The following is a 22,924-nucleotide window of genomic DNA, read 5'->3' on the forward strand; positions in this document are numbered from 1 at the left end:
CATTAATTTTTATCTCTACAGCTGCTGCGACTGCAAATGCCAGGCTTGCTAGGATCATACCAACAGCCATTTTCCTAAGCGATCTGCAGAGGAAAGGGAGAGACAATTACATGGAAACTTTAGACTGTAAAGGCTAAAATCGAAACCTTCTAAGTCTACCATTAAAGACCTTTCCTGATTTGGTCCCAGCTACTTTTCCCCTTCACACAGCTTTCTTCCTCTACTCTTCACACTGAACAGTTCTCTGTTAATTCGTCACATTTTCCCACCTCAACTTTTTCTATCCATTATGTCATCATACCAAAAAATAATAGTAATACAGCCAGATTTATTGGACATTTACCATATGCCAAGCACTATATGTTATTATCCCATTTTCTTTTCCTTCATAAGTCTTTCTTGACTCTGGCAGCAGGAAGGACTTTCTTCTTTCTCTATAATTCCCTGGCACTTTGCTTCCCTTCTTACTGCACTTAATGTATTTCACGTTGGGTAATAATTATTCTTGCATGTGTTCTGCCTCCCTTACTAAACAGTGAACTCTTTCGGGCAAGATTTGTGCTGTTATATTTGCATGGCATTGGAGCTGAACTCAGTAATATCTGCTCAACTAATGAGTAAATGACAAAAGGTCATTTGAATACGGTAATGTGGTCATCAAAATGAAAGTTGTTATTAAATCAGGAATTAGAGGACACTTGAAACTCTCCTCTGTCAAATTTACAAAGAATAACACTTCTTTTTTTTTAAGTTTTCATTTATATTCCAGTTAGTTAACAAAGTGTAATATTAGTTTCAGGTGTACAATATAGTGTTCAACAGTTCCATACACCACCTGGTGCTTCTATTTAGAATAGGAGAAAAGCAGTAATTAGGGATAACCTAGTTCTGCTCTTATCAGGTCCCCACTTTTTTTTTTTCTTAATTTAAAAAAATTTTTTTAAAGATTTTATTTATTTACTTGACAGAGAGAGAGACAGCCAGTGAGGGAGGGAACACAAGCAGGGGGAGTGGGAGAGGAAGAAGCAGGCTCCCAACGGACCAGGGAGCCCCATGCAGGGCTTGATCCCAGGGCCCTGGGATTACGCCCTGGGCCAAAGGCAGACGCTTAACGACTGAGCCACCCAGGCGCACCCCGCCCCACTTTGTTTTATATAGACAATAAATGTTTTAAAGGGATTAATTGTCATCATAGGCTTTAGACTTCTTTGAAGAGGCAACATTCAAGAACGAAGCAACAAGTTGATTTAGGAGCCTATTCTCATATACTTTTGACTTTCCATGAAGCTAGATCTATCCCTTCAACATCACACAGTTAAGTCTGCAGTAATGGCTTGAACTCTTTATAATGAGAATTAGTGAGATCTAATTCCTATCTTCCAGTACCAACAGGCATTTAGTTTAACTTGGATACGTAGAAGCAGAAAAATGATACGACAAAACAAATCATACTAAGTAGAAAGTACTGACATTCAATCTTTATCAAGCTGAGCAAATATTAAGTCAGTCTGAGCAAGAAAGGCATAGTGAGCACTTACGAGAAATTAATTCCACATTTGGAAACCAGACGATAAATGACAAGGTCAAACAATGGGATGAAGATAAGAACCAGAAGGGGATTTAGCACCTGTAATATCATGGTAAAAAGGATTAGTTACAAGTGTTCTTCTATCTTGAGTGTAAGCATGTGATCTCATTTGCTTGTGTGCACTCTAACATTCAAACACACTTTCATCATACTAAGTACAGAACGATTCCACACCGCTCAGTGCCTTTACACCCAGGACTTTAATTTCCCCTGCATAGCACCTCAACTTCTAAATATCCTACAGAATCAGTTTCACTCAGAACATGTTTTTCTGTCAACCAGTTAGTGGTTCTTCCCTCTCATTTTCACTTATCTTCAAGTCCTGTTCCACAGCCTAAGGGAAAATGTCATGGAGAAAAGGAGAGAAGGAAGAATTGGGGTTAAATAAGGGTTAAAAAAAAGAACTGGGAGTCCCCAACAAACTGAGATTCTGACTTCATTACTCATGGAACAAAGCCTTACACTTTCTTGGACAATATTTCCAAGATACTACCTTAACATGGAAAAAAAAAACCAATGCTTATACTTTTCCTGTGGGCTCAAAATTCACCCTCCTTGGAGTTGGGCAGGAGCTGCTTACTTAAGAGGATGTGAAAGAGAAGTGTGGGGCTTAAGGAGAATATTTTCATCCCTATCCTAAACCCTCCTCGGCATACAAGGAAACAAATGTCCAATTATGGTTGGTAATCCTAATACTTCAGATAGAAGTATAGATGAGGAAAGCCATAAATCCCCATGAGTATAGAGAAATCTCCTACCTGCATCTGGTCCGGCTGAAGCACAAAAAAACCCTGAAACATTGTAACAAATTACATATATACAGCGGCTAAAGACAAGAAAAGCTTAGCTCAAAAATACTGCTAATTATCCGCGATGAGTGTGGAGCCTGCTTGAGATTCTCTACTTCTCCCTCTGCCCCTCCCCACCGCTTGCACACTCTCCTTCTCTTAAAAAAAAATTGCTAATTAGCAGGTGAGACACAAAAGATAAAATCCACCAGGTCTTTGGTTCAGGGCCACATCGTGCTTTTAAGGGTATTTGGGGAAACAGACTGGGAATGGCTTCAGGCTATGTTTGCTGAAGGCAGGGAGGCCTAAGGGAGAATATTCTTTTTCTTGCGAGAGAATAGGGTCAGTGTATTTTTGTTAATTTCAGTCCCTGCAGTTGTAGGTGGTAATGTGTAGCACACGACATCATGGTTAGAGTGAAGACTTCCACTAACACATAATGTTTCCGGAACTGTTCTCCAGGGGGTCAACAAGAGAGCAACCATAGCAAATCCTAGGCAACAACAGAAAGGGAAAAAAGTAAACTTATATTTGACAAGCTCCAAATAGACCGGTTAATGAAATCCTAGCATCATTCCACCCTGCCTTCTCCACCACTGAGAGGGTAGAAAAACAATATAATAATCTCAATAGAACAATTGAGAGCAGAGATGAAATGGAGTTTGCCAAAGAACGGAGATTAGAAAAACAGAAAATAATGTTTACAACTTTTCCAGTCCTTATCCATGTACAAAATACTGCACTTCCAGGTCCTCCACATGATCCCTGCCCAGAGACGGGGTACATGTGGAGCAGCACCAGTCAAGCCTGTGCCTCCTGTGCCCCAGGAAGGCTGAGAGGGGAGCAAACACTCTCTACCCCAAGTCTGGATCTCTTCATTTACTGTCTTCTCAGTACTTCCCTGTACACATTGAAACCCTTCCATCCTTATATTCCTGATTTTTAAAGATAAGATTCTGTTTTTTATTTCTAGAATAGCTTTTAAAAATTTTGCCTACTCAGTACCTTCATGTTAAAGACACTTCTCTTCGGATCTTAAGTCAGTTTTCAGGCAAAAACCACAAAAGTTGTTTTTCCTTAAAAAAGGAAATTTATTTATTATGAAGAAAAGAATAGATTTCTCTGGAAAATATTTTCTCACCAAATTCCCATTCATCCTGGTGGCTTGCAAGGTCCATCGTGAGCCCTAAGGTAGACAGATGCAATTATGATAAATCTCTTTCCTGTGGGAGGAAGGGGGCTGGAAGAAGGGGTAGCTTTCAAAAGAACTATTCTTACCTGCTGATCCAAAAGAGCCCAGAACATGGGCAGTGGGATATAAAGGAACAAAACCCTGGTCAGTGCCTTCACATCCATAATGAGCTGCTTCTGCAAGAAAGGGGAAGAAGGAACAGGCTGAATGGCTAGATCTGCTTTTCTTGCTTAGAGTAGAAATGTGCCAGGGCAGTAAGAGAAGAGGTCAAATGCAGCAAGAGGGGATCAGTTTGGACTTAGGAAAATCTCCATGTAGGCATAAGATATTTCTGCAGGTCCAACTTACAGGGTATTTCTCAGCTGCCCAGTCTAGCCAGTGTTGTCGCTTTGGAATGTCCCCAGAGCGGTTGTTGAAACGGTTGGAAATAGCAAACTAGGGCAGAGCATAGATATCAGAGGAGAGACAAAAAGAAACCATTCCAATTCATTATCCTTTCCCTCAGACATGTACGCTTTAAGTGACTTACTCTAACCCTTTGATTTCATCAGACATTGAATTTCAGAATATTTCAGATTTAATTTTATCTATCCCTATATCCTGTTGGCAACACATATATCATATACACATTTCAGAAGCTTTTTGCCGATTTTAAGAGATGGTTAATAATAATAATAATAATAATAATAATTATTATTATTATTATTTTACTTAATGGTTGAGTAGAGGCACAGAGGAAGATGGATAAATCTCAGTTTGCCAAAAGGTACAAAGGTAGAACAGCGGTCATTGGGAAAAATGAATACCCATGTTTGAAGGCCTGTATGCTCAGCATAGCATCTCTTTCCCATTGATTGAAAGAGGCAGGTAAATAATTCAGACTTACCTGGATACATTTGGCAACTTGAGTCACTATGTTTCCTTCAGGAGGTGGTTTTCTGTATAGTTTGCTTCCCATTGTAAACACAACTGCAGTTGATACACAAACAAGGTTCTTAGCTTCTCCTTTAGCACATTCAGTATGTCAGTGCTAAGGACAGGCTGTTGAAGTGTACGAGTGACTGGCAAAGCTTTCAAAGGGAGGGGACTTTGGAATTATACACATTATAGGAGCCGAAAGAAGAATAAAATGGTCAGTTGTTAAGAGAAGTAATCTGTTGAGACTTTCCTGTATCACAGTAATGGAAGTCATCTCTGAATTCTCTCTTCTTTCTCCGTCTCTACATCTGCTATGTTACCAACTTTTCATTGAGACTCTTTCTTCGATGTATTTCCCATCGGCCCTTCTTTTGCTTTACTATTGCTACAATTCTTGTTTAGGACCTCATGACCTCTGCCCTGGATTATTAAAACGTCTACCAAACTAGTTTCTCAATCCCTGTTATCTTCCTTCTCTTATCTGATGCCACATTAAAACCTTCTCTCCAGGACCCACCTAAAAATTCCAAACTCCTAGCATGAAAGGCCTCCCCAAATTCATATTATCCTGATGATTATTATTATCACTAACCATCTTTGAAGGTTTATTATTATATGTAAAGTGTTAAGCATTTTATAGATATTAACTGATTTCACCTGAAAAAATATGTACTACTCTCTGCATTTTATTGAGGAAATTGAAGATAAAAGAAATTAAGCAATTTGTGCAGATTACATAGCTAGAAAATGCTAGAAATTGCATTTTTGACCTAAGGTCTATCTGACTCAAAAATCTATGCTCTTAACCACCATAAAGCATCTCATTCATTCATTCTTGCACTAAACACTGTGCTAGACACTACTGGGACTAACGATAAAAATGATGTGCCCCCTTGGATCTCACTTCAATCTACTGCTTCCCACTTTATGTTTCATTATTTTCCATTAGGTACTCTACATTCTAAGCACTATTCATCATTCCTACAAAAAATTCTATTCTGTACCATTATTGTACTTGAGCTCATTCTCTTTTCCTTACCCCATATTCTTTAACCACATCTCCACAGCTATTTATAATTTATTTTCTTATTATTCATTTATTTCCTTATTTTTCTTTCTATTTTCCAAATTATCAGAATTAGATATTATTTTTATAATTATGAAATAGTAAATATTATTTTTTTCAAGTTTATTAACTAACATCAGCAGGAAGACTCTATCTTGTTACCATCCCAGATGTACTTCCTTCCTTAATAGATTTCCCAACTCCAGCAAGATGTCCCTCTGGTAGTTCTTCTACCAAAGATGTCTTTGTCAGCGACCAGTAGCACTTTTCAGTATCTTTATGCACCAGAACGCCTGAATCCCCTTACTTTTCCTTACCTTAACTTTCTAAATTCTCTATTCCTCTCATATTCACTTTACTGATTTTTCTTTGTCATCCTCTCAGTTTCTCCAAAGCTTCTCCAAATGGCACCCTTTACCTACCACAGCCTTCTTATTGTTGACAGAAAAAAATGGTTAAGGGAAAGGATGCTAATCCTGGGAGACAAGGGGGCAGATAAGAAGGTGTCTATACAAGAGGAGGATTTTGGAAGGAAAATAGTTTGCTCCTGAAACTAAGAATGCTCCTAGAAGGAGGCTGGAAATCTCAATAGTGGAGGAGACAGTGGAGTGATAAAAGGAAGGCCAGGTGATAAACTGGATAAAATCACACTTAGATGTTAAGGCCTCTTAACTAAAGCTGAGGAGTGGTAAGTTTCCCTACTAGGTCTTCCTTGCTGTAGAGGATACTGCCCCCCTATTTCACAAAGAAAACAGAAGCCATCAAATGGAAATTGTCTCAACTTCCTGCCACAAAATCTATTAACTCCTGTATCCACACCTATTCTCTCCTGCCTCCAGTTAGTTGAAGGTGATGTTCCTTCTCTGTACAAAGGTAATTCTGCTATGTGTGCTTTCATACTGATTATTCTGTCTTTTTCTTACATCTTCAACCTCTTTTTCTACTGGAGTGTTCCTAATAATATTCGAGCATGCCTGCCATCCTCTCTTGACTCCAGTCACATTCAGCTCCACACACCATTTTCCCTTTCCTACCTCTTATTCACTTCCTACTCTACTCTAATCAATCTTAAACCTTCACCAATCTGCCGTAACTGACATTCACCAAATCAGTGACCTTCTTGTTGCTCTATTCAACGGGCATTTTCCTCCCTGATCTCACTTTCCTACTCAGTAACATTTGTTACTCTGAACAATTCCCTTAGAACTCCTACCAATTTGGCCATTCCTTCTTAGTCTCACTTGTGGGCTTTTCCTCTTTGCCTTTTTTTTTTTTTTTTTTTTTTTTTTTTTTTTTAGTAGGCTCCATGCCCAGTGTGGAGCCCAATGTGGGGGTTGAACTTATGACCCTGATATCAAGACTTGAGCTGAGATCAAGAGTTGGATGCTTAACTGACTGAGCCACCCAGGCTCTCTTCTCTTTACCTATCTTTTTAATGCTGGTATTCCTTAGGGTTCTATTCTAGCCCTCTTTGTACTATACTCTTATTACCTCTTAGTTATTTCATCTATTTTCATAGCTTAATTGCTATCCATACACTAAGAGCTCCAGATCTTTACAGCCCAAATATTTCTTCTGAGCTCAAAACCTGTATTTCCAGATAACTGTTTGATAACTCCATTAGATGTTTCAAGGACATCTAATATGTAACATGTCCAAAACTAAATTCATTAGGATGATGATCCCACTATCTACCTACTTACTGAAGTCAGAGCCCTACATTCAATGTTGACTTATTTTCTCCATCACTTCACATATCCAATCATATCAAGTTTTGTCATTTCCACCAGGGCTGAGACTACTCTGAGCTGAGTGAGGCACTCACCCTGAACACAAAATTTTAAAGAATGCCAAAAACTCAGTAATCAAGATAAATAATATCTTTGCCTTACCCTTAACCTATTCTTTCTCTACATTACAGTCAGTGACACCAAGGAAAAATAAAAATCTAACGATCACTCCTCTGTTCACAATCCTTTTGTAGCTCCCTACTCCAGATAAAGTTCTAATTCCTTAATGACTTAAAAGGCCCTTCATTATCTGATTGCTGTCAGTTTCTCCTCTTTATCTTTCTCATTTATACCTGGAGCAATTGAATCCCTTTACGGCCTTCAGATATGTCACAATTATGTCTCATCTCCTTGTCTTACAGCTATCCTGTCTTCTTTGATTAATTCCTGCTAATTCTTTAGGTCTCACCTTAGATACCACTTCTTTAGACATACCTTTTCTGATCCTCAGTGTTTTAGACAGACATCCCTCTATGTGTTTCCAGAGTTTCTCTGTACTTCCCCAGTTGTGACACTGATCATACTATATTGTAAATTCCTTTTTTACTATGTCTGTCTCCTTTTTCCTTCTGGACTATGGAAGTTTTTTGAAAGCATAAACTCTGTGGTTCTCTAATTCACCAATGTGACCCCAATAGCTAGCACAGGATTTGACATGTGAAAAGTTCATTAAGTAAATGTGTGTTGAATCAATGAATGAAAAATATAGATGAAAAAATTAAATTATTGTGAAAGACCAGAGAATTGTTCTTTATTGGTACCCAGAAAACTGAAGCAGCTGACTAATAATGGCAACTAACACTTATTTAACATTTCATAGTTTATAAAACATTTCACTTACAGCACCTCTTTTGATCTTCAAAATCACTCCAATATGTTAATATTATTGTGCCATGATCCAGAGGAAACAGCACTAATAAGTAGAAAACCAGGACAATATTTGGGGAAATGTTTGGCTTTGACGGAAGAAGGAAGCAGGGAATGTATTATCACAGCTTTCCTGGAATAACACATAAACTAACTTGGAATTGGAATTAGAATCTGACTGTTATTATTAACCACCTCCTGATAGAAAATAATCAGGGCTGAATATTGAGTCTCTGGGTTCTTTCTTTCTCTATTGAGCTCTTTATGTGTTTGGGCTGGATATGTTCCAGGGGGGTGTCACTCAAAGGTTCAGAGTGAGAACAGGTTTCCAGGTCAATGATTAGGAACAATCACGTCCAAGTTTCCCCTTAGACTGTGTAAACTAAACAACACACACATCCTCTTTCCTCTTCCATGACTGGGTTGTCAGTGGTAAAGAGAATGCACTTGATCTAAGCTGCATCAGTTTCCACCTACTTATTCAACTCCCCTTATTCTCTTTGATCAAGAGAAAACTCATTGGAAGCATTGAAGAGCAGGGCAGAAACAGCTAAACCTAGGAGTTACTTTAGAAGAATTAAAAATGTCTTCCAATTACCAGATAATAATTGTCAGATGAAATAAACTAGTTTGAGAGAAAGGATTAATTATCTTCCTTGCTTCCTTACATATTTTAGTGTAGAGCAGTGGGTCTCAGCCGTGACTATACATTAGAATCACCTAGATATTTAAAAAATTATAGATACCTAGGCCCATCCTGCCAAGATACTGACTTAATTGCTCCGATATGAGGCAGAGGGATCAGTCTTTTTAAAAGTTCTTAGTTGTATAAACTTGGGTATGTTTTTCTTTTCTTTTTTTTCTTTTCCCTTTTCTTTTCTCTTTTCCTTCCCCTCCCTCCTTTCCTTCCTTCCTTCCTTCCTTCCTTCCTTCCTTCCTTCCTTCCTTCCTTCCTTCCTTCCTTCCTTTTCTGACTTCATTCAGTTAATTTATCTCCAATGTCTAGAGAAAATTCCTACAAAACACTTACCTAATAGGGTTAGTGTGAGGATTGAATTAAATGGCTTAGATTGTTTCTCATGTAGCAGGCATCAGTGGTTATTAATTTTCCCTGTTCCAGTGCACTTACCAAGAGCTATCACCATAAGTAATCCTGGAACTCCAAAAGCCAGTGCATAGCAGTCTTCCCCAAAACACTGCACATCTCCTAAAAGAAGAAGAAGAAGAAGAAGAAGAAGAAGAAGAAGAAGAAGAAGAAGAAGAAGGAGGAGGAACCCTGAATCTTGAGTCTTTGATGTTTGATGTTCTATTCTGCATCTCAGGTTCATAGACATTGCCATCCTCTTTCTTCCCATCACCTAATCCATAATGTTTTTTTTGGACCAAACAAATCAAGATTTAAAAAAATTCTCTCAGGTTTTTAAGCCCGTGTAAAAGGAGAGGATGGATATCAGGAAGCTCTGAAAAGATTTTTGACTGGCCAGAGGAAAGCCTTATACAAGGCCTCTCAGTAAAGATCCTAACCTCTCAGCATGGGTGTGATAAATGTAGAAATCAGGCTCCCTGCATTGATGGAGAGGTAGAAGACAGAGAAGTATCTAGTCCGTTCCTCTGCCTGAAAAAAAAGAAAAGAAAAGAAAAGAAAAAAAAAAAAACAAGACAAATAATCAGTGCAATGTGCCTCCTAGCTCCAGATCCACCCTATGTTCAGATTAAGCTGGAGGTACATGAAAATCATTTTAGATGTTTTGACACATAATCCAAACATTTATCCATCTTTCAAACCCTAGTACCAGCATCTTTAACACTCTTATACCCTTCCTAGGCAAAAATTATCATCCTGTACACTATACCACTTGTGCCCTATACATGTCTATTCTAATATTAATTTCTTTACATTACATGTCCGTTTCTTTCAGTAGGCTGAGAGTTCCTTTAGAGCAGAAATCATATATTACTCATTTCTGTGATCCCTACTACCTAGCACAGCACCTGACATATATTATAGACTCAACACATATTTATTGACTGAATTAATTCAGTGAATGATTGATTGAGTTCAATAATAGCTATTGTGAAATGTGTGGTAGGAATAACACTAGAACACAGGACAGTGGATTAAACTGTTGATTAAGCAAGGTAGTTCCTCTAGTGCTTACAGGAAGTCTACCAGAGACTATAAAAGGAAATCCGTGGGCTTAGAAGTGGTTGGTGGAAACCTGTAGGTGGGTTTGTCTTATTATTGAAATGTCTTTGTGGAGCAGTTACGAAATGAAGCAACTTTAAGAGAAAGTTGCTGATGCTTTATTCATTATGTCTCATTCTGGAACCACAGGTCTTTTCCTGACACAATAGCATAATCTGTCCTTCCTTATTTACTATTCACAGTATGTTTGCTTCCTCCTCTGGTCTCCTTTTCGACTTATTCCACTCACCTATTTGTATAGTTCTTTGTGCATAGAATCCCAAAGGCTGCCAAAGGTCGGTATTTCTCCAAAGTCAGCAAGCAATTATGATCTACGGTACCCCAGGCAGATAAAGAATATAAAATAATAACTCAGACAGCCTGAAGGGTAGGAGAAACACAAGAAGCAGGACACAGAGAAAGAACAGAGAGAGAAAAACCAGAAACATGAGAAATAGCTATAGATGAGGGAATAATACATGAAGACAGACAAAAAGAAAACTGAGAGCAAAAGAGAGGAAGCCGGAAATGTTGCCTACTTAAGAATAGACTCTTTTCCTTGCTTACTTGTCACAGCTTTCTCATACGGAACCATTTTTAGCTTATTCATACTGGGTTTCCCCCCACCCCCCTAATAATAGTGGAAAGTATTTAGGAAAGAGGGAATGATCCTCTAGATAAGTTAATGTATAAAAATCTCATTCTGTTTTATTCCGAATGATCATTTTCCCCTTTCACAGGCTTTCAGCCAGAGATGCTTAAATCATTTCTACACTGTTCATCACCTCCCATTACTGAAGCACCTACCGAGTTTCTTCTGAAATACCTCAAGTGGGGGTAAACTCACTACTTCAAACTCTTTTTGAGGTTTTTCCTTCCTTTGAGCAAAAAACTTTTTGTAGCTTTCCACTAATTCTGGGTTAATTACTGACATCTTTCCAATATTTATAGACAACGATTACATTCTCTTTAATTCTTATCTTATACAGGCTGAATTCTCCAATTCCTTCAACCTTTCTTCATAAGATGTGTCTTGGTCCATTCATCACCCTGGTCACTTTCTTTTGATCATGTTCCAATGTCAATACCCAGCATTGAAAAGAACTCTGACCTGTGGATTACTTCAATCTTGGCAAATAGCTACCTGCCAGGTACATTTTTAATGCCTGCCTTATATTCTTGAAATCATAGAAACAACAGGATTCTTACATGTTTTTCTTCAAACTGGTCTCCACCAAAAGCTGCCACGCAGGGCTTGATACCTCCTGTCCCCAAAGCTATTAGACTCAGGCCAACCAATGATAGGACTCTGAAATGGAGAGGTAAGAATACTAACCATATTGATATTAAACACAACAGCAGAAATTGGATATGGATATACAGGAGAAAAAAGTGTGCACAAGGACAAAGAGGACACTTAAAATCTTCATGACCCTTGAGCCTCTGCCAGAAAGTATACATTGCATAGGAAGGTTTTGTCCCTGATAGCCCATTTACACTTTGTGTGCAATAGATAGAAGCAGATACTAAAGGAACTCCAAAGTTAAATCACTGGTTCTCAATCTCATCTTAATTTAAGGGATATACCAATAGAAGGACCTTATAAACACCTATTCCACATACCCTTACTAACCAGAAAACAAAATGGTAAAATTCATTATAATTAATAGAAGAATTGTCACTAATTTTTGATAGGACAACACAAAGGAGGCATCTAATATTTGTTAAAATTTAAAATTCTTAGCTCATTTGATAAATACATGTGTAGCCACATTATAAACATGAATATATATGGTCTACTTCTTGAACAGCCGTAATCCTCTCTACTTACCAAATAAACTATCAAAATGTACCAAATGCCTCTGGCACAATAAACATCAATAGCTTAAGTAAAGAGGGACAGATCAACTGGAATATATGGAAATACACACATAAATGGAAATAATCCAGGCTTTGAATAGGACTTCTACAATGTGTTATAAGGAAATATTATGCACATTTTTCAATCCTAGCAAAGTACAGATGCATGGGTAGGTGAATAGGTGAGGAAATATGGGGGACATGAGGTTTTAATAATTGTCTTCAAGCATATGATGAGTTTTCATGAAAAGGATACTAGCTAGGCATTCTACAAGTTTCCAAGTGTTTAATAAAAACTGTGAGGACATTTAAAGTAGGAAAGAGTTCAACTGGTCATAAAATACTTTTTTCCCCAACCACTTTGGTAATTAAAGAATAGGTTGGAAAATAAAGGGACATCTCTGGTAAGAAAGTAGAAAATCACCTGTAATGAATGTGTGAGACATTTACCAGTCTAATGGAAGAACAGTGGTTCAATTTATTCCATGATTTTACTCACGTGTGTACCATTTGTCCCCCTATTATTGGTAAGGCACCCAAGGACTTGACCACATGGCCAAGCACATACACCAAGGAGAGATAGATGATCGTCCTGTTGAGAGAGTTAAATCAGTCAGTCTATAAACAGTTAAGAAATGGGCAGAAGACATGAGTAGATACTTTTCCAAAGAAGACATCCAGACACATGAAAAGATGGTCAACATCACTCATCATCAGGGAAATACAAATCAAAACCACAATGAGATACCACCTCACACCTGTCAGAATGGCTAAAATTAATAACACAAGAAACAACAGGTGTTGGTGAGAATGTGGGAACCCTCTTACACTGTTGGTGGGAATGCAAACTGGTGCAGCCACTCTGGAGAACAGTATGGAGGTTCCTCAAAAAGTTAAAAATAGAACTATCCTATGATCCAGCAATTGCACTACTAGGTATTTACCCAAAGGACACAAAAATACAGATTCAAAGGGGTATATGTACCCTGATATTTACAGCAGCAGTATCAACAGTAGCCAAACTATGGAGAGAGTTCAAATGTCCGTCAACTGATGAATGGATAAATAAGATGTGGTGTGTGTATATACAATGGAATATTACTCAGCCATCAAAAAGAATGGAATCTTGCCATTTGCAATGAGCTGGATGGAGCTACAGTGTATTATGCTAAGCAAAATAAGTCAGTCAAAGAAAGACAAATACCATATGATTTCACTCATGTGTGGAATTTAAGAAACCAAACAGAAGAACATATGGGAGGGGAAAAAAAGGAGAGAGGAAAACAAACCAGAAGAGACTCTTAATGATAGAGAACAAACTGAAGGTTGATGGAGGGAGGTGGGTGGGGAATGGGCTAGATGGGTGATGAGTATTGAAGAGGGCACTTGTGATAAGCACTGGGTGTTGTATGTAAGTGACAAATCACTGAATTCTACTCCTGAAACCAGTACTGCTCTATATGGTAACTAAAATTTAAATAATAATTTAAAAAATAGAATTGAGAGGCTTGAGTAATAGCCTGAAAGTTCATACTATTCTCAGTGCCAGGACAAACGGAGTAGGAGTAGGAAGGGGTGGAGGAGGAAAGAACTGCTTGGGAAATGTACATAGAAATAGTAATGGTGAATGAACTCTTTACCCTGTGGTGTTAGAGGAAATGGACATTCCCTTCAAGCTCCTTTCTCATATGTGACCCGTCCTTTCCCCTCACTCACACCACACATACACAGAGCATTCACAGGATGGATTTGCAGCAAGTGATTTTTTTAAACTAGGAGAACCAGGACAACAGGATACTTTGACCTGTGGTGTTTTTATCAAGGAATGTCTTTGGCTCTAGAAATCGATAGCGGCCAAGAAAAAACTCCAGGTAAACAGGAAAAAGGGATGGCTAACACAAAGAATTTTCTCTAAACCCAACCATTGGGGTATATAGAAAGATAAAGAGCTCTCAGTTTCAGCCTGGTCCCTTGAACACTTGGGTTAATTGTAATCCCCACACCAGTTACCTCATGTTCAAGTTACCAAGGCTAAGAAAGGAGTAGGAGACTATGAATAGACTGCCCAGTGATAAAGATTATGCATTTTGTAGGGACTTCTTGTTGTGTTATTTCTTCCAAGAAATCTGAATGGCAAATAGGAAGTGGAACAGAGAAGAATTCCAGGAAGAACATATGTAGAGATTTACACACTGAAATATGGCACACTACCACACATGCAATATATTCCTTATGTGCATTACTATACCAGCATTCTCTTTATACGTAAGTAGAATGTTAGTACAAGAAGGAACCTTGGAAATTATATGGTTTACATCTACGATTTTAAAGTGTTATATGCTGGAATATAAAGAATGAAATGAAAGTATTGGAGAGAGGCTGGAGATGCCAGCAATCTCAGGTTGTGGATTTCTCATTCTAAATGAGCACTGAGTGTTAAACACAAATAATGAATCATGGAACACTACATCAAAAACTAATGATATACTATATGGTGACTAACATAACATAATAAAAAAATAAAGAAATGCCTAATCTCTGGAGGTTGGCTTTCCAGGGAAGGGACCTTAGGTGGTTTATAATGGCAAATAGGGTGTAAGAGGTTTGGTGACTAATCCAGGGCATTAATTGCCCAGGGCAATTAACATCAGAGGGAGGGGGCAGACTTTCCCAAAAGGCCTGTGGCATCTTCTAGAGAAAAGTTTTCTTTGTTGGAATAAAAAGAATAAATTGAATGGGAATAAAAAAGGACTGAAAAAAGGCCAGCTATCATGAACCCAAAGGAGATGATCTCTGCTAGATCATTAGAGAAAAAAAAAACAGAAGGAGTGTGAGCTGGAGTAATAGAGTCTGCATAGGGAGATCAGAGCAATATCAGATTGTTGGACTCAATGGATGAGGAAAGTATAAATCATTTAGAAAGAAAATAAGCAGCCTTTTAGGTGAAAGTCTTGGGGAATTAGTCTAGGATATGAAGAATATAAGAGAGGAAGCTAATGGTAGCAAACTTTAGCAGAAAGAGAAAGAAGTCAAGATAGATTTGGACATTCTGCATTTGAAAGGGGTCCTTGAAGTCCTACCCATAGGAAACAGAACTTCCCTGGATAGACTTGACCAATCTTACATCTGCAAATGAGGAAGGTGAAATCCAGAGAGGTCAAAGGACATTCCTAAAGTGACATTTTGGGGTGCCTGGGTGACCAGGTTGGTTGAATGTCTGACTCTTAATTTCAGCTCAGGTTGTGATTTCAGAGTCATGGGATTGATCCCCATGCCAGGTCCACGCTGAATGTGGAGTCTGCTTGGGGATTCTCTCTCCTTCCCCCTCTGCCCCTCCCTGCTCATATGCTTGCTCTTGCTCTCTCTCTTTTTTAAAAAGAAAAAAGTAAAGTGACATTCTAATTGATTAGTATTAGGGTTAGGTCTAGAACTTCTATGTTTAACTTATAGCCCAGTGTTCCTTTAGTTTTATTATAGACGGGTTAATGTAGAAAAGAGGACAAAGTTTTAGGTTTTATTTCACCATCAGAACCATTGTTAATTAGAGCTTAGGAACTGAGGAGGAGTATGTGCAGTGATGGCAGAGAAAGACCTAGCATGAAGAAGTTTAGCTCTGATGAGACAAAAAAGATAGGAGATGGAAAGGACATGCTCCAGACCTACTCAGAGAGAGTGAAAGGAGGAGTGTAGAGATGATATTCAAAAGCATATTTGGCAATAAACACATTTAAGAGAGTGGTTGTAAGCCTGAACTTTATAGGCATGGGTCACAGGGTATAAAAACCACACTAGGGACTATGACTAAAAATGTTTGGCTCTCTTTAAAAGCAACTGGACATAAAAAATAGCGTTCTGGCATGCAGTAAAGCCTCTCAGTAGATGTTTATAGACATCATGAAAAGACATATCCATGCTTCAATTTGGGAGGAAGTCATTTTAAAAATAAATGAAAGTACTATGTCATGTATGAGAGTCTTTTATTCTATAAAAATTTGTTTATTGAATAAAGACCATGGCTTATACTTTTTATTCTGCATATAGTGCCAATCTCCTATCTGGATGGACTTGGTGACCAATACTACATAAGTAGCAAACATGAATCTGAGATACCTTCCCACCATCCTTCTCTCAAGTCAAGAAACTGTGTTTACTACCATGCTATGATTATAGCTACATATTAAATGCTGATTAACCACTGTAGAACAATGAATATATATAGGCCAAGTGATATATAAACCAATGATTACTAAAGAGGAGTCCCTGGAACACCACAACCACAAAATATCCTGAAAAAGTATTTCATGGTCAAATAAGTTTGGGAATCACTACCTACCATAATCTTCTCTTGCAGATTGTACAGTGTTTATTACCATGTTAAAGGCTATAAGAAGTCATGCAGTAAAGGAATCTTTTTAACTTTGTTTAGCCTAGCATTTTCCAAATGTTTTTGACCATGAGAACTTTATCTTCCTATATTATACTCATTGTATCCTATCAACCAATTTCAACAAAATGCACTTCGAGAAATACTGATTAAAACAAATCCATAGATGACAAGACTATAGAAAATAACTTGGTGATGGATAGCCAAGACCCATCTTCAACCTATGAGGATACTGTTATAGGAGACTGTTATCCCATAAATGTCTCTTGGTGCTATTTTCAGAGACTTAAAAGATATGGAACTGAATAGAGTATCAGTCTAAATCATGAAAGTATTTATTATATTCTTAAGAAGGAAACCACAGAGATTAGAGAAAAGAAACAGTAAAACAGCTGAGAAGAGGGACTGATAAGAATATACAAAAGAATGATTCAACCAGAGAAGAGATGGACAGTACATGAAGTAACTACATTGAGGTCTCTGAAATCATAAATTTTCTGGTGGGTAGAAATCTTTATTGTCCCTGAGATCAGAACAAGAATTGGTCTTAAACTATGGAATGGAAGATTAAAATTAGGTTTAGGGAAAGTAAAAAGAAAACAATTCCTGACTGGAAAGGATGTAAAAAATTGGAAAAACTGATAATGCAGATAAATAGTCTTTCTGTGTTGTCAGTCTTAGAGAGATGCTTATTTGTCATGGATGACATAAGTATATTCTTGCTTAGAAGCAAGAGGCTAGAAGTGGCAAAATCTCTGCACAATGAATCTACGATGTGGGAATGTGACCTCCCATTTTCCTTACTTGAATTTTCCCAGCCATGAGTCAGCAATAGCTGCTCCCAGGATGGGAGTGAAATAACAGAGGCTGCTGAAGGCATGGTATATAGATGTGGAGGTGTCTTCGCTCCAGTGCAGAAAATACAGGAAATACAGGGTCAGCACAGCTGAGGTGGAAAAGGGGAAACAAAACGAGATAGATGCATTAAAGTGATTTATGGAGAAGTACATTTCATCTCTGGCCTTTGAAGGTGATCTCGACCTTCAACACTCCTATCAGTGAAGTGACGGAGGGGTGACTATGGGAGTGGATGGGGCTATGCTTAGTGTACAAATGCAATACTCCTCCCTTCAGTCCATGTACGTACATAGCAGCATTTAAGCCAATCGCAAAGATCATATGGTGCTTCCAATGTCCCTATCTACTCCCTCCCAATGACAATATAGCTCATAGACCTGAGAAACAGATATGAAAATGGAAGTTTTCACACTTTTATTATTACAGACTGTGTTCTGGTTTCTGTTAGGCCTTTCTGTTCTTGGCTTGTATGAGTTACTAGGTGAAAACCCATGAGGTATTTATTGGCAGTGTTGGCCAAAGGAAAAGACCAATTTGGATAAAAGCAGAAAGTGTGGATAAGGGAACTAAGTACATAAAGAAGACCACATTGTTCCAAATATGGGGTGAGGATAAGTAGAAAAAAAGGAAGACCTTGGGACACAAAATTACCTTTCATGCCATAATAGGAAAAGCGCTCACAGAATTCATTCACCACAATGAAGGCAATGCCCAGTGGATAGTTGGAGCCACAGATTTTCTATGAAACAAAAAGACCATGGTTCAAGCATGAACTTCCCCCACATTTAAATCAGTTATTGCTCTATAACAGAAAAATGTATTTATTTTAAATCACCGTGATAGGTAATGTGAAGCAATGGCTCCTACTCTTCATGAAACAGCTATTATCACAATGAAAGTGCTTGCATTGCTGACTTAGGCGTGATAGAAGCTATTCTGATTATTATGTTCCTCCTCATTCATTTGATATGGAAGTACTCAGACATTCCTTGGTCCCAGACGCCAGAACCTACTCATCTTCCTACAACTACTAACTGAAAAGCCTGGGGTCCTGAGCAGGAGAAGAATCATACTTATTTCTAAGAACAGAACAAAGAATTAACCTATGGAGCACTTGATGTCTGAGCAGTTTCATTTCAAGGTCAATAACCTCCTTAGCTGCACTGTTTGAACTAACCTCTCTTGTTCCCACTTGCCCTATTCATCATGCGGGGAAGAATCCTGGCAATATGATGGCTTCCCATTCAGAGCCTGCTGGAGCCAGGCTCAGAGCCCAACTAAAAGTAAGTTGATTGATCACCTTAAATCTTGTAACATTAAATGTCCACTCTTCCTGTGAAAACATTCTGTAACATTTTCTTGTTAATCCTATTAGACATTAAAAGAACTATACTATTACATGTACTGTATCAGTCAGTATATAAGGAATGTCACGTTTATTTCAAATCCCTACCTATTATGGTAGCCCAACTGACATGAGGGGGGGATGGAGATATCTGTACTTGGGACAGTCAAATCTCATCATGAAATTTATATTGTCTCTTATTTCATAAGAAATATATGCATCTTTATAAGCAGCCTTAAATTGTTTAGGACCAGAAGATATATAATTAGCTAAATAAATAGATAAAGTAATAAATTAATGTTTTCATTTTTTACCCATATGGATAGATATGAACAACCCTTCTAAATATTAATATATGTTAATATATAAACTTAGTTGAAAGACATAATAAACTGGCTTCTTACCTTCCTAGCTCACAGCTTGAGAATTATACAACCTGGAGTTTAGTTAACACACTTCACTAGCTATATATTACTGGTACTGGCTGTGTTAACCTACTGACCCTGGCCATGCCACTACGCCTGTCTTTATGTTCACTTCTCTTATTCCAAAGAAATGAGAATACTACCACCTCTTGGCCCATAGTGAGAACTCAGTAAATAATTGGCTACTATTTTTATACCCTTCCCACTTTTAAGATTTTTATAAAAAGATTTAATGAGATAATGAATTTGGAAGTTTTTAACAAGTATATAATACAAACATTATTATTCTTTGTTTCTCTGTCCTGTCTCCCGCTATAAACTAGCACACATCGTAGCAGAGACTGGATCTATTCTAAAACTTCCCTTGGTGTCCAGCATAAGATTCTGAATACAGGGGGAACTAAGGGCTGAGTTTTTATATTGGTTTAGAAAGAACAATCACACACAGTTCTCCAGGCAAGAATGCTTGCCAGGTTTCCCTGGATATTCAAATTGCTTCTTTTTTCACCCCAGAGAAACTCAGAATATACAATGAGATACAGCAAAGTCCTGGATCCTAACTGAAGAACTCTTAACTACCTCATCCTGCTGCTTCTTCTCCTAAGTAAAGGAAACGTCTCTTTATTTTTTTTTACTATTATGTTATGTCAGTCACCATACAGTATATCATTAGCTTTTGATGTAGTGTTCCATGATTCATTGTTTGCCTAAAACACCCAGTGCTCCATGCAATACGTGCCCTCCTTAATACCCATCACGGGGCTAACCCATCCCCCCACCCCCCTCCCCTCTGCAACCCTGAGTTTGTTTCCCGTAGCCATAGTCTCTCATGGTTTGTCTGATTAGATTTGGTTTTCAGGTTAATTCTAACTCCAAGTGAGAATAGTTTTTGATACCCTAATACAGCTCAGCCTGATACTCCAGAGGCCAAGAAGTAGAACCAAAAGAGCGATTTTGTTCCTGTCAGAAGCAGACTGGAATCTGGGAACTCACCGGAGATGGCTTCTTTGGAAGGCTGAGGGGTCTAGGTGGTACCTCTTCAGTGGAGACAGGTGAAAAAAGAGTTTCCTTGGACTCATTTTTCTGGAAAGGATTCATAGCTGGCTCCTTACTCTCACTCTCCTCAAGCATTTGGCTTCGGTAGGCAGTTGGGACGGCTGCCAGCCTACTGTAAAAATGGGCACTGGGAGTGGACTAGGTTTAACCCTCTGTGTGTCAGGTTTTAGCAGCTGCCTGGCCCAAAGCAAAGCACAAAGCTATAGGAAAAGAAAGGGTTGGATCCCAGAGACTAGTTCAAAATAATTAAGTAAAATGTTGAGCATGAGGAAGTAAGAGTAACACATCACAAGATGGGGCAAGACAATGTTGGAGAATTGCAAAAGAGTACAAAATAGCTAAGAATACAACGCCTCAAGTATAGATTTAAAAACTGATTTCAGGGGAAAAAAACCTGATTTCATGGTCACAGGAGCTGCCATTCATTGAACATCTGTTATGGCCAACAATAATATATATGTATTACATAGATATTATAAATATCGTATCTATCTACCTATCTATATTCTAATTCTTAGCACAATCCCCGTTTTATAGGAACTAATATCCTAAGAGGTTGAGTAATTTGTCCAAAGTCATGTGACCAGCAAGTGGCAGGTCTGGAATTTTAACTGCCATGATTGATGGGAGATTTGTATCAGTAATGCCTATGGTCATTATTCAGGAATGGAGGGTATGGAAATGGGAATGTAGGAATATAAGGGAATTGAAATGCGTTGAAGAGGGAAAGTCATCACAAAATTGAATTTGCAAAGATAGAAAAGATGTTGATTTTGGTTTTCAACAAAATAAAGTTCAATTAGAAATATCCTATAAATAGTTGAAGAGGTGGAGCTAAAGAAAATGAGAGAAAAGGTTTGGTTATGTACATTTGGGAATCATTCTTCTTTGCTAAATTCATTCCTTGTGCTTTCATCACTTCAAGATGAATCCATCATTTCATTAATAGGTAAAATTCAATTTGAGCAAAAATTATGAACTAGTTACTTTCTTTTTTAGAAAAATATTTTATTTACTGAGAGAGAAAGAGGGAGAGAGATCATGCACATGAGCAGGGGGGAGGGTCGGAGGGAGAGAGAATGTCAAGAAGACTCCATGCTAAGCATGGAGCCCTATGTGGGGCTTGAACTCATGACCCTGAGATCATCACCTGAGCCAAAATCAAGAGTTGGATGCATCACCACCCAGGTGCCCCATGAACTAGTTACTTTCTAGGTACTATTGCAGACACAATTTTCCTCAATACTTAGTAGATGAGCTCCCAAATGACTCTAGAATATAATATTTAGCCCTTTATCAGAGGAGGAACAAGAACAATATGATGATGATAGATGCATTTTATACAGTAAGGTAATGGGGTAAAAGAAGAACAGAAGAGTTGATACCTTTCCAGTTGTCAGTGAAAAGAAAAAGGAAAAGAAAGGCCAGAGAGCTATAAGAAAAATGAGGGTTAAACCAACAAGGAGATCAGAAAACAGGAGAATTAATTATTTTATTTGAGAATATGGGAGAGAACCTATAACGTTATGCCTTGAAAAATTCTTAAATTACCTATTTGAGTAATTTGTTGATGAATAAACCCAGAACAGACTTTGTTCTACTTCAGACTTTGACCATGTCTTCTCACTCCTCATCACCCCTCTCTCCCACCAGCCTTTAGCCAAAGAAGAATCCAGCTCCATTTCTGACTGCCATTAATGATTAAGCTATAGTTATTCTTTCAAAAGAAGGTATTATTCCTTCTGACTTAGTGTGGTTATAACTTTAAATGCAAAGCAAATAAACAGTCATGATTTACTAGTCAAGTTAACCTTGAGATGCCTTGAAGATCTAATTATATCACCGGCTCCCCCTGCTCTGGCCTATACCTCTAGAATAGCATTTGACCTGGCAGAGCACCTACAGATACAATGCACCTGTGGATGCAATGCACCAATTCATTGATGCTCAAAGGTACCCCAAATACCAAACTCTAGAGTATTGGCATTGGTTCTCTGATACTCCTTTTTAAAATGAAATTCTTCTTTTGATTATGGCCATATAATGCTAGCATTCATAGAATCAAATAATATCAGAGATGGAAGGAATCCTCATCTTGTCCTATGTAAACTAAATTTCCCTGATGGTGAGAGTGATGTAGGGCAATTCATTCACATATATATTTATTCATTCATATATATAATGTTTATATATATTCCAGAACAATTCATATATATACATATATATATGTATGTATGTATCTATATATGTATGCATATGTACACACACGTATACACACACAGATATTTGCAGGCCTTTTTCTTGAAAATTCTTATTCGATAGATTTAAATAGGGATCCAAGAGCTTCTGTTTTTAAGAAGCACACCTGGTGATTCTTATGACAGGAATTTAGGGAACACTGGTTTGAAATCCCTCTCCTAGTCTAGCTTACAGAATATTACAGGAGAGCTCAGAAGGAACAGAGCAAGAACTCTAGCCTCTGTGGCCTATTCTAGAGCTCTTGCTATCATATATCAAGCTGTCTCTTATACCCTATCACTTTGCTAAGTTGAAATCAGAAGAATAAAAGGGAAGAAATCAAAGAGAAAAGCAACTCCTGGGT

General features: G+C 37.9%; 1 protein-coding gene across 1 annotated transcript in view; it reads right to left on the minus strand.

Moving 5' to 3' along the window:
* The window catches only part of SLC15A2 (solute carrier family 15 member 2), a 31,634-nt gene extending 11,195 nt beyond the window's left edge, over positions 1 to 20,439 (minus strand). Inside the window, exons 1-14 of the mRNA XM_048215001.2 lie at positions 20,260 to 20,439; positions 18,148 to 18,235; positions 17,443 to 17,584; positions 12,754 to 12,846; positions 11,604 to 11,703; positions 9,734 to 9,824; positions 9,339 to 9,416; positions 4,455 to 4,537; positions 3,917 to 4,003; positions 3,655 to 3,744; positions 3,518 to 3,562; positions 2,347 to 2,379; positions 1,539 to 1,627; positions 2 to 83 (exon numbers count right to left, since the gene is read on the minus strand). Coding sequence (XP_048070958.1) covers positions 2 to 83; positions 1,539 to 1,627; positions 2,347 to 2,379; positions 3,518 to 3,562; positions 3,655 to 3,744; positions 3,917 to 4,003; positions 4,455 to 4,537; positions 9,339 to 9,416; positions 9,734 to 9,824; positions 11,604 to 11,703; positions 12,754 to 12,846; positions 17,443 to 17,584; positions 18,148 to 18,235; positions 20,260 to 20,397 — 1,239 coding nt within the window. The 5' untranslated portion in view covers positions 20,398 to 20,439. The remainder of the gene's footprint in view (position 1; positions 84 to 1,538; positions 1,628 to 2,346; positions 2,380 to 3,517; positions 3,563 to 3,654; positions 3,745 to 3,916; positions 4,004 to 4,454; positions 4,538 to 9,338; positions 9,417 to 9,733; positions 9,825 to 11,603; positions 11,704 to 12,753; positions 12,847 to 17,442; positions 17,585 to 18,147; positions 18,236 to 20,259) is intronic.
* Between the last annotated feature and the right edge of the window lie 2,485 nt (positions 20,440 to 22,924).

Source organism: Ursus arctos, unplaced genomic scaffold (assembly GCF_023065955.2).
Source record: "Ursus arctos isolate Adak ecotype North America unplaced genomic scaffold, UrsArc2.0 scaffold_4, whole genome shotgun sequence".
In the NCBI taxonomy this organism is placed as follows: domain Eukaryota; kingdom Metazoa; phylum Chordata; class Mammalia; order Carnivora; family Ursidae; genus Ursus; species Ursus arctos.